The following is a 13416-nucleotide window of genomic DNA, read 5'->3' on the forward strand; positions in this document are numbered from 1 at the left end:
ATGCATAACACAATTTAGCTTTAATGTTTTTAAACAGTTCTAAAAATATGTTCTATAACTTCTATCTCATAGCATTCAGAATAACATTCGTGTTTAGAATTCAGAGTAATACTAGGATGTGACAGCTGTCATATTGGCTTAATTGGATTATGGAAATCAAGTTACGGCTTATGTAACTGCAATATGAACTAAGTCTTTTTAAAGTTATATTTTTGTGTTTTTTTGCCTTTATTTAGATAAGACAGTAGGAGGACAGATATGAAGAGAGGGGAATGGGAGCCGACACTGAGTAAAAGCTGACACTGAGTAAAAGCCCAAAGTGTAACTGCATGTTGCAACCGTATGTTGGAGCACACACAGCATGGCTCTAACAATTTGAAAAAAAAAATCATATATTAAGATAAAAATGTTATGTGCATTTGCAGGTTGATGATTAAAAATGTTATGTGCATGTAAACATGGTCAGAGAGGAGTAATAATGCATGGCTCAGAGCAGGTTCATGTTTTGATGATGCAATGATTCGGGTCAACCATGTTGATAGGGCTGGGCAAATTATTACAAGAGTTCGATAAATGTTCAATATAATGTTTATGTGCAAAAAGCAAAACGAAACAGCACTACTCATTTAAACCGCGCCACTCGGTTCAAAGTTCAAACGGCAGCGCGAGCTTACTAGAGAAGATGCGTTTACGCGCTGATCGTCTCGGTCACATGACCACTAAACAGTGCTGTGAGATCCAAGCGCTTGAATTCAGCAAAGAACACAAATATCTCTGTGATTTAAACTAGTTTAAAGCCAGATGAAACAGCGCTGACAAACTTTTTGACAAAGGCTTTTCAATCTACAAATCACCATCATTTACCATTTACTGGATTTACTGTAGTAACACTAACTGCACCATGGTATTGTGGCAGAAATGTAGGATATTCATATCGAATTTTAGTATATTATTATTGTAGACGTGTATTTAAATGTATTAAAGGAGTAAAGGAATATAATCACAGTATTGTGATTAAGCTATAGCATTTTTGCATTGATACTAAATGTATTTAGGCTACTGTTTTTCATACAAATACCATAGAAACCATATAGTTACATTTTACCATAGTAGTGAGGTGTAATGTATGCTACTATAGAAGAGCAATGGTTAATTTGAATAAAACTCAAACAATCAGAATATTTAAATTTCACCATATGAAAATGAATCAGTTTTTTTTTACAGATGTTAATGTTTTTGTTAATGAACATAAATTTACATCTGCATCCTAACTCAAGCTACTGTCAAATGTGCATTTCCAAGAGACAAAACATGTAATATTGTTAATACGGCAGCCTGCACTGCAAACTGTGCTGAAGATACGCGTCATCAAAGACAATATTAATCGTTAGCGCATTCAGACACTAAGAAATACATTTTTCCATTAAGATATTTATTTTTGTTAAGGAGAAATGACTGGAAAAATGTAAAGAATTCAAAACCGTTAAGTCGTGTTTGTCGTGTTTTGACAATGAAGAGTAGTTTAAAAGCACAATTAACCATCTGGTTTCTACAACTTTCACTTAGGAGCGTAAATATGCCTTCAAACTCGAAAGAAATAAAGATTTGACATTTATTGTGATAATTATCGACTGATATGAAAAATGTTATCTTGATGATCTTATCGCCCAGCCCTAAAAACACTGAAAAGTCTTCATGGCTAACTGTTAAGGACAGACAAACTTGATAGTACGGTGTCTAAATTTCAAATCTTATGAAAAACTCCAGCACAGCGCAGAGAATACCAAACACCAGTCTCTATCGGAATAGATTTAGAAGAACGACAGAGAGCTTTGCCCTCAAATCCAGACGATTTGGTGGGGGTGTAAAAGCCTAGTTACATCAAAGCGTCTTGTTAGAGGATTTAAAGAACGAAAGAAAAGAGGTTCACAACCTGTGTCAGAGATATTTCGTCAGACTTTCTGCCAGACAAACACATTTCAGTTCACAATTCTACTCTCACACTTGAGTTTCTGTTCATTTCTGAGGATTCCATAAAGCCTTGTTTACCTTTATTATCACTTGTTTGACTGACGCTGGATTTGGAAGTAGGGACAAAAGCAATACGTCATTTTCATTGCAGTATGAATTACATAAGTATGTGTTATTGATCACATATAATGCAACATGAAAGAAAGCTACTTTATGTGATACCATGTGACGAATGATATATTTAAATGTAACTGGACGGAAATTTACAATAACTTTAATACTTATACACTAACTTGAATAATTTAGTGTTGTAAGATGATTTCTGAACTCGTGATAAATGAGGCCCAAAGTGTTTAAACTACTGCCATGGTTATGCATGAACAATCACTTTAATATGCATGCAAAATGCGAGAAGGAGACCCAGAAATAAAACACTGTCACACACACACACACACACACAGATCCGCAGGTCTGTTTAGTGATGCTGCGAGAGGATGAAGTGATTGTGACAGCACTAATAACAGTAATTGCCAGCGGGTCCAACACTGCAGCTGAGTCTCTCTGACAGACCCAGTCAGAACAAAGATGACGGCAACATCAGCAAGACAACACGCTTCATCGCAGCTTTGGGTTTCAGCGTCAGAGTCCCAGAGCCCTGCGGGCTCTTCTACAATTTATTCAGTGTACACTGCTTTTTCTTTGAATCCCATGGCTTTGTTTTGAAGGATGACATTTAAATTGAATAAATCTGTTAATAATTTAATTATATATATATTTTTTTACATTTAAATTATATTTGCCATCATTCAAGCTAATCTTTAAAAGTACTACAATAATATAATAACACTTAATAACACTAATAACATTTTTGTACATCATAATGTTGTGATGCTTAAAGTTCTTGAAGCATTTACTAATTGATTTTAGTTTTAGGGTTGAATTTTTTTATTTACTATTCTATTTTGCAGAATTTTGTATTGGTCATTTATTCAGTTATTGACCATAGAATGAAAATGATCTGTATCGGCTTTGTAATTTTTTACTGTACTCTAAATTCATACATGAGACAAATACAATCTAATGCTTTTTAAATGCTAAGAAATTATTTGTAACAAGTAATTTCCACTTGGAAGCTGCGAAAGTGTGTGTGTGTTTGTGTGTGTGTGCACGTGTGCATGTGTTTGTGTGCTTATGCGCGTGTGTGTGTGCTTGTGTTTGTGTGTTTACACGTGTGTGTGTGTGTGTGTGTGTGTGGTCCTGGTAAATCCTACATTATGGAAAGAAAATGTCCCCACTAAGATGGCAATCTCCGAAATCCATGTCAATGTCCTTGACATTTTTTGGTCCCATGAGGAAAACAGCTTATAAATCACACTAAGGGATGTTTTTTGAAAATGTGAACATGCGCTCGTTTTCTGTGATGGGTAGGGTTAGTGTAAGGGGAGAGAATATACAGTTTGCACAGTATAAAAATCATTATGTCTGTATGTGTGTGTCTGACCGTGAATAACTTGTTTAGTCGTCTCTGCTTTACAGTGGGGCAGTTAGTTGAAGGTGAGAGCTGAATGTAAGTTAATGAGTGCTGTTTTGCCACTTGTCTCTTTCCTTTACATCAAAGTTGAGCTCAAGGAGAAGGTTAGACAGAAAAAGACTAACTAAATTATATTTGAAGGCCATCCACAATTTGAAATTGTTTTAACAGTGGAAAACGCTCAAGGTATCTCATGAGATTAAGCTGTTGAAAGCTGCTGTTGCAACAAGTGTGAGTCCATGAACTACAGGAGCAGTCAGAGAGAAAATCTCCTCCTCAACAGTAATAATGATGCAAATAGACATGAACTGCCAGTGGAATTACTATTCAATATATCTCTGCCATACCTGGAGAAAGATATTCAATGACAAAAATGTCACAGGAATGCATACAGTAGCAAATTACCCTTCACTAGCAACTATCCTGAGCTTTGACGGGAAAACATAAGAACTCAAGCTTTTAAGAGCTCTCTAAAGCCCGGGACACACCAAACCCGACGCCAAAGAAGTAGCGCTGATGAAAGCCGACTGTGTTGTCGCCTCGCGTCGCCTGCGTCGGGGGAAAAGCTGCGCTTAAACACACCGAGAGAACTACAGCCGACTGTCAAACATCCTTGTCCTTCGTGTCATGATTCTCACACACGCATGTACACACAAACGCAGCTTACGGTAAATTAACAGCAGCTAAAATGAGTGTTTTATATTGATAGGTTATATACTGTATGAAGAGCTCTTTTCCAAAATGCGATAAACGCCATTTAAAAAAAAAATTTGTTTGTCATGTCATTTTGCTGTGTACTCAGAGGTGTAAAAAGTACTCAAAAATGTTACTCAAGTGAAAGTACAAGTACTGAGGGAAAATTTTACTCAATTAAAAGTAAAAGTATCTGGCCAGAATCGTACTCGAGTAAAAGTAAAAAAGTACCACATTAAAATTGTACTTGAGTATTAAAGAAGTAAAAGTAACAGCAATAATGTAAACTAGAGATTCTTGTTTAAGCTTTTAATCTCTAAAATCATGAAGTGAATGAACCACATACAAGGTTTTATCCTGCTTTAGAACTGTTTGTATTTAATTGTATTTATTTATCAAACTATAAGACTACTATCTAATGCCAGTATGCAACATTTTTTAAACAATCCACTAAACATGCTTTTACCACTAAAAGAAAAGAATTCGCTAAGGTACGGCCACGGGTGCTCTTGATCCTGTGGCTGATTTTGGACTGTGTTCGCAGCTGAATCACGTTCTTCCTCCATTTTCTTCCACTGATTGACCATAGACAGTATAAGAAATGGACACAGCGACCCCATAGATTTCAACAGAGAAAAGTGAAGCAAATTAGAAGCACTCACTTCCTGATGGCTGAGCGTACTGCGCAGACTCAAACTGAGCTTGATGGCGTAGATGTGACGTGAGCAACCTGTCTGACCGTTGTAAGTCTTCTAGTAGCTGTGCCGAGAGAAATCTAACTTGCAGAAAACAGAGAGTGTGAGTAGGAGCTGTCCATGAGCTAGGAGCAGGAGCAACTTTATGACTCTCTATGGGCTTCTCCCTTGACTTTATGCCTCCACGTCCCCCCAATTGACTGTGAGCTTCTCCTCCTGTCTTTACGGTAATTTCCAGAGAGTCGCGTGGTTATGATGCAATTGTTAGCCTATTTTTACAAAAACTGCTTCTAAGGGGCCATAATGTAAGATACAAGGTAATGGAGCCTTTTATACATTTTCGTGTTTCTTTAGAAATAAATAATGGACAAATGGAGTCTTTAAACGTCTCAGATGTAAAGTTATTCGCTGTCAAAGTGATGCCAAAATGAATGGGAGTCAATGGAATGCTAACAGCAGGTGATGGCTCGTTAGCCAATGGCGGCCCCCGGGGGTGGTACGCTTTTAGGCTGCTGGATTGACCCATAGACAGTATATAAACTGGACACAGCAACCCCATTGGATTCAACGGAGACAAGTAAAGTCAATTAGAAGCACTCACTTCCTGGGGGTCGAGCGTACTGCGCAGACTCAAACTGAGCTTGACGACGTAGATGTGACGTGAGCAACCCGTCTGTCTTCTAGTAGCTGTGCCAAGAGAAATCTGAATCATTCCCTTCCGAAACTCGCAGAGACGGAGAGTGTGAGTAGGAGCTGTCCATGAGCTGGAGCAGGAGAAACTTTTGCTAAGTATTCTGATTAATTATTTTGTCATTTTGCCTCCACGTCCCCCCGATTGCCCGCGAGCTTCTCCTCCTGTCTATACGGTAATCTCTCTACTGTGCGACAGAGAGTCGCGTGGTTATGACGCAATCGTTAGCCTATTTTTACAAAAACTGCTTCTACGGGGCCATAACATAAGATACAAGGTAATGGAGCCTTTTATACATTTTCTTGTTTCTTTAGAAATAAATAGTGGACAAATGGAGTCTTTAAACGCCTCAGATGTGAAGTTATTCGCTGTCAAAGTGACGCCAAAATGAATGGGAGTCAATGGGATGCTAACAGCAGGTGATGGTCCGCTAATCAATGGTGGCGTCCGGGGAGGCTTCAATAAAATATGAAACAGTGCCCCCCTGGATTGACCCCCTGTGATTGACTGTTATAATTTCTCTCATTTCCAGGTCAAGGTGCTGTGCGTTGTGGTAATAGATGCGACATGATGTCACTTCCAAATGACCAATGAACATGTCTGACCAATGTGAAACCGAATCTCATTGGCAGAATAAATGACATTTAAATTAAACAGCATCAGCACAATTCAATTGGTTTGGTAATAGCAAGGGAAAATAGAATGAAGTGATCTCCAAAAAATAAGTACTTTTTGACTATAAATAGAATTGTAAGGAGTAAAAAGTACTTTTTTTTCTTAAAAAATGTAATTAAGTAAAAGTAAAAGTACTGATTTTTAATTGTACTCAAGTAAAGTAAAAATCCCCAAAAATAATACTTAAGTACAGTAATCAAGTAAAATTACTCAAGTATTTTACACCTCTGTGTGTACTGAACCTAGCACTGCTCCATCAACGTTTCATGCCAAATCGCTATATTTCCTTGTTTAAAATGTACTGCAAGATGCAGTTCCTTTCCAAACCGCGATAAGCGCCAAACCTATTTTTAGCCTAAACGCGACACATCCTCTGGACTAACCAGAATTCTCTCTCTCTCACCCTCAAATCACTCGCACGTATCGTGGCAGATGCTCAATTCGCCTCATTCGCGCCGCAGGACATCCAGACGCACGTAAACGCGTATTAACATTGACTAAACATGAAAATCACTTGCGCCAGACGCTCTATTCGCGTTTGGTGTGAACGCCACTCACTCACTCTCTCACTCTCTCACTCACACAAGGTCATGTCGTGATTTGTTTTATGTAAAGTGGACAACGGTTCTACTTTTTATGGGTTCGACACTTTACTGAATGCCAATGTATTTATTGCTGACTTTTTTCTTCTTCTTTTTTTAAAGACAAACCATCAATTTTTGGAAAAAAGTTATGGATTATAGCGTTTTGGAAAAAAAAAAGGATGGATTTATAGCGTTTAAAAAAAAAAAAAAACCTTTGAATTTATCATCAACAATATTGTTGTTTGATTTAATAATCATTGTTCAACATGTTCAGACTGAGCCAAAAAAAACAAAAACATTTTAACAGGATAAATTGAATATTCACAAAATGTGTGGGTCTAGGTAAAAAAAAAAAAAGAATTCCTGAAACCTATTTAAATGGATTTATAGCGTTTTGGAAAAGAGCTCCTCATATATATATATATATATATAACAATATTTCAATCAATACAATATACAATATTTTACAACAACAGTTTAACCAACTATTTATGCTCACCAAGGCTCTGAAGTAAAACCAGTAATATTGTTGAATATTATTATAATTTAAAATAAGTGTTTTCTATGTGAATATATAGTAAAACGTAGTTTATTCCTGTATCAAAGCTGAATTTCAGCATCATTACTCCAGTCTTCAGTGTCAGTATCATAATTCTAATTTGCTGCTCAAGAAAAACATATTATCATCAGTGTTGAAAGAATCATATTTTTGTAGAAACCGTTACAGCATTTACTTGAAACAGAAATCTTTTGTAACATTATTAATGTCTTTACTGTCACTTTGCATCTATTTAATGCATCCTTGCTGAATAAAAGTATTCATTTCGTACTGACGTAAAATCGTACAGATCACAAACTTTTAAACGGTAACGTATGTAGAAACCATCATTAACCAAACTTCATTAATCCCTTAAAAGTGTCGTTTATTGTTATTTTCTTTGAGCTACTGCATTGAGCAATGTTAACCTCGAGGACATTGATGTGAATAAAGATGTGTGTGAGTGACAGATGCAAGGTAGGAGGTAAAGAGATCATGAGAAACAAAGGACACAGGCATGAGATTTTCCGCTGTCTACCGAAGCAGCTTGAGACCGCAGAACCTTTAAACACACATGTGAATGTTTGCACAAGAGCTTCAATTGACCCCGTCAACGTCCAACGGGTCACACTATCAGAACGGGGCCATCAGCGGTCCACACACACACACAGCTGAGATCCGATACGCGGACGACCAGCTGCGCTCTGACAGGATGCAGAGCCGATCCAGATGTGCATGAAGCGATCGACATGACAACTGTGCTTTTCACAAAGCACTTGTTTTATTTTCCTCCCGATCCTCCTTCGCGGTCACACGGGATGGGTTCGGATAACTATCCGCTTCCAGCACTTGTCCAAATATGGGTCCTGCCCAACTAATGGAAACACAAACGTGCCTCCAGATCAGATACATATGTGAGACGGACGAGCGTGTGATCGGGCACATCTGCGCAAAAGCTCAGGCGTACTGTGTGCTTCGCTCCCAAAAATGCCAATAATCCCAATGATAATAAACTGAGTGTTTGTGTTCAAATGAACATGTGTGTTTGCTCAAGTGTTAATGATGGACAGTGAATGTGACCCCGTGCTTCCAGCCCGTCCCGTGACCCCCTCCGCCCCAGCGTGTCGTACAGTGACTGGGGTTTGACTGGGAGAGGAGCCCTGGCAGGGCCACAGGATCCGGCCCCCACTCATCTGAGGCCAAGGACAATGTTTGAACACCTGCCCACGGCTCTCAGGAGCGAGGGGAGGGCTTGTTATTCCCTGCGAAGTCTCTCAGTTGGACAGGGCTGGTTTACTCTCGAACAAACCCCTCGTACACGCAAAACTGGTCCCATCACACCGCTGTGTGTCTGTCATGCGGACAGACGTCGAGCCACAGTTGCTGATGAGTGAATTCTGAGTGCATGTTAAAAATGACAAATATGCTTAAGCATATGGATGCGTGAAGATTGTGCACAAAATCAGCCAATCAGATTCCTCCCCATCTGGTGTGATTGTTCATGCGTCGTTTATATATCTGTCTCCAGGGTCCAAAATTAACACTCGCCAATTGGCAGTGTAATGTAACATGGTTAAAACTGTAAGAATGATGACCATCGGCGATGGAAGAGAAGTCAAATAAAAGAAATTCAAACAGCCTACTTTTTTACCTCGGTGGAGAATTAACCACAAGAAGTAATTTTATCACTGAGAAGTTGCAATAAGGACATTTGAATAATATAATATAAGGTTACACTTTATTTTAAGGTTGTCAGTATTACAGTGTAATTATACATTTAAGTACTGAGTATTAGTAATTAACTACACTGTAAAAACAATTACATGATCAATCAGTTATGATAACATGTTTTTACATAGCTTTAACACATCAAAATAAGTTAAGCAATAACTTTTTTATTATTATAAATTATTATGTATTATTATGTTATACACGATTCAACTCATTTTTTAAATCAGTTTAATATAATTTAAGTTGAAATTACTTAAACATCCAAGTTGATTGTACTTGAATTAATGGAGTTTATCGGTTATTTGCATTGAATTTGTGATCAATGAGATTACGTTTTAAAACGCAATTATGTTTGGGATTGGGGATAGGGTTAAGGGATATATATATATATATATATATATATATATATATATATATATATATATATATATTGGTTCATGAATAAGTTACAATGTAAATACATTTTTATGTATAAAGCCAATTGATACAAATGTGTTTGTAAACATTTTAGGAACACCTATAATTAATGTCTAATAAAGGCTTAACCATTATCAACTCTTTTACTACTGGTTCAGTTAGGTATAGTTAACAAGATGTTATCAAAAGAGATATAAAAACAGTTTGTTAATAACAGTGACGATGAATGAAGAACTCACTTTTTGTACTTAGCATATGAATGCATTAACAATGTAGAGTTTATAAACTACGAATTAGATAGATTGCAATATATTAATAAGTGTTTTGTTACTGTATACGTATTAAGTGAAAAATGACACTCCCTGTGTGTTAGTGAATGTTTGTATATGTATCTGTGTGTGTGTGTGTGTGTATCTGTAGATCTTACCTTCTTTTTGTCCCTCATGGAGCCTTTCCCTCTCACCATGATCTTGCATCCGGTCTCGGCCTCCAGCTGCTTGGCTGTGAGCCCCCGCGGGCCCAAGATCCGGCCCACAAAATTAAACTGCAACACACAAACACACACACACACACACATCACTCACTGCATCTGTGTCCGGATGGAGCCATATACCATACATACTTTGGAATTCGACAAGTCACTGTTTCCATCAACAACACTACAGTGTAAAATAACAGATTATTTTGAAGCATTATTATGCGGGAGCATAAAACTTCATCATATTCTGAAGTTATGCATTATTATTAATTATGCAAAGACACAAAAGAGTCAGCACATATCACTCCGACACTGGCTCATGGTTGCTTATCACACACAGTACAAAAATTGTAATTACCATTTTTTTTAAGCTCTTAATGGTCTCGCACCACAATATTTAGTTGCCCTCCAGAGACAGTTTATTAATGGTTGTTAACAGTTCTTCATTGGGTGTTGAATCTTTTAATGTCTCGGCCCGTAGAGACTGGACATCCCTCCCTCAGCAACTCATTTTAGCTCATCCAACATTCAAAACGCTAAAACACATCTGTTCGCTCAGGGTAATTTGAATGTTTATGTATTGTACTCCGTGTTGAGTAAGTTACTGTAAAAAAATAAGTATAATTAGGTATTATAACATTCACATGGTATTAATTACTTTTCTTAAAAAGTATTGCATTACTTATTACTAGGGCATTCAACATTAACCTGTTAACGCATGCGATTAACTCAAAACTAAGTAATTTAACGCAAATAAATGACTAAAGCACGTGAAATTGCGTCATTAACGCAACGTCACGCAGTTAGATGATCTTGAGAGTCTTGAATTGCGCAAGATCCTGTAACCCTGGTGGGTGGACATTTCTATTCTAACCCTTTAACCCGATTTCGCTTCTCTGTTTTCGATCAGATCATTTTAAGCTGATAAACTCTTTCAGTCCAAAGATTTTCAGTCCAATGATCCATTAAGCAAATTCATTCAAACAATCAGTCCAAAACAGCACAAAGAAAACCAGGCTGATTACATCCGAGAGCAGGGAGAATTAGAGACTGCATTTTCAGTGAATGATTCATTCCAGTGTTTATTTCACTTTAAAACACGAGCTCTGTCATTTTCTGTGATTGTTTCTGAAGAGCGCAAGCCCTCACGCAAACGTGAGTCCTTGTGTTCCTGTTCCGTATCGCAACTTGACTTGTCTAAAAACGTAAACAAGCTCTTTGCTGTTGCACTGTACACAAACTATAAATTCTGAAAAGCTTTTTTTTTTTCTGTAATGTTTTTCATGGGTGCTTTGGTATGCATAAATATGCATGGCTACAAACAATCTCGACTATCAACAATAATATCGACTCCTTGTATCATTTGGTTATTTGGTGTCCTTTTGGAGTCTCCAAGTGTCCATTTTTTGGAAAGACGTCTACATTTTCCTTGAAAAAAAGCTTGCAGAAAACACAATTTTGTGAGAATCACCCTTCAATCTAATGGTTTACTTTGCTGGATATAGCAAATGATGACAAAATGAATGTGTTAAAGGGGTGGTTGATTATGATTTCACTTTTCTAACTTTAGTTAGTGTGTAATGTTGCTGTTTGAGCATAAACAACATCTGCAAAGTTACAATGCTCAAAGTCTAAAGCAAAGGGAGATATTTGCTTTTAAAGAAATTGCTTTGTAAGGACTACAACAAACGGCTGGCAAGGACTACATGACATTCCTCCTGAGTTAGTGACATCACCAACCCTAGAATTTACATAAACCCCGCCCCCTGAACACGATAGATTATCAAGACAGAATATGCTAATCAATGACTAGACGATAACTACACATAAGCTACATAATAGGGCTGGGCGATATGGCCCAAAAAAAAAAATCACGATAATTTTTTTTATATCAGTCGATATCGATAATTATCACGATAAAAGTCAAATCTTTTGTTCTTTCAAGTTTAAAGGCAGATTTTTGCTCCTAAGTGAAAGTTGTAGAAACCAGAGCGTTAATTGTGGTTTTAAACTACTCTTTATTGTCAGAACATATCAGGACAAACACTTGCCAAACAGGTGAACATTTCACAAATCTGAGGTAGAACAGTCAAATATTTGTCATTTTTCCTTAACAAAATAAATATCTTTATTGAAAAATTAATTTCTTAGTTTCTGCATGTGCTAATTTTTATTTGGTAAAATGTAATATTCTGACTGTTTGAGTTTTATTAAACTTAACCATTGGTCATCCAGTATCATGCATTTAGATCATGATAACCTCACTATCATGGCAAAATGTAACTTTATGGTTTCTATGGTATTTGTATGAAAAACAGTAGCCTAAATACATTATTAAATACTGTAATTATATTCCATCAGTCCTTTAATACATTGTCTACATTAATAATATAATACAATTCAATATGTATATCCCACATTTCATGGTGCAGTTAATATTACTAGGCTAACGTTACAGTAAATCCATGGTAAATGATGGGAATTTGTAGACGGAAAAGCCTTCTGCGCAGTGTTTCTCCTGTTTGTCAGCGCTGTTTCATCTGCCTTTAAACTGGTTTAAATCACTGAGACATTTGTGTTCTTCGCTGAATTCAAGCGCTTCTCACTGGATCACATGACGAGAGCGATCAGAGTAAACGCATCGGCTTAGACAGTATGCTCGCGCTGCGCTGCCGTTTGGACTTTGAGCCGAGCGGATAAATGGTCCGTGTGGCGCGCGGTTCAAATGAGTGATAACATTATCGAACATTTATCGAGAAAAATGATATCGCGATAATTATCGTTATCGTTTTATCGCCCAGCCCTACTACATAAATTCATCAATAACCATTCAGAAATGTCCTGTTGCATTCTAAATGTTGTCACTTCTTGAGTCTCTCCATCATTGACTCTGTTGACATCATTTGACTCTGGTTTGAACATAAAAGACTAAAAGTTTTAGAAATTTTCAGTGCATGTCTGTGTGAGTCCAAACTGTTGAAGCTCCGCCCCCTGTGCCGGGAGCAGCAGCTCATTTGCATTTAAAGGGACAAGCACAAAACGGTGCGTTTTTGCTCACCCTCAAAAAGTGACAACTTTAACATGCTATATAAAAATATCACAAACACACTCAGGGGACATCAAAGACATATTTTACATCTTGTGAAAACGGCATTATACCACCCCTTTAAATAAGATAAATGGTATATGCTTAATTTCATGATCAGTGTACAAAAAATCATGATCTATTGACAAACCTAATATATATATATATATATATATATATATATATTTTTTTACATTCAATGTTTTCCAAGCTGATTTTTTTTTCTTCGTTATTACACATTAAACATCACTCGCCTTTAAGATAGTGAATTCTGATACCTCCATGTCTGCAGGCAGAGGCAGTAAACCCATAACTATATATTACTAG

At 37.0% G+C, this 13416-nt stretch overlaps 1 protein-coding gene across 4 annotated transcripts in view; it reads right to left on the bottom strand.

Annotated features, from left to right (window-relative positions):
- Window positions 1-13416, bottom strand: part of qkib (QKI, KH domain containing, RNA binding b) — a 105975-nt gene that overhangs the window by 44873 nt on the left and 47686 nt on the right. For all 4 annotated transcript variants that reach the window (XM_084392139.1, XM_084392141.1, XM_084392138.1 and 1 more), the window contains exon 3: window positions 9954-10070. In XM_084392139.1, coding sequence (XP_084248265.1) covers window positions 9954-10070 — 117 coding nt within the window. The remainder of the gene's footprint in view (window positions 1-9953; window positions 10071-13416) is intronic.

The sequence above is a fragment of the Rutilus rutilus genome (genome assembly GCF_951802725.1).
Source record: "Rutilus rutilus genome assembly, chromosome: 20".
NCBI classification, from domain to species: domain Eukaryota; kingdom Metazoa; phylum Chordata; class Actinopteri; order Cypriniformes; family Leuciscidae; genus Rutilus; species Rutilus rutilus.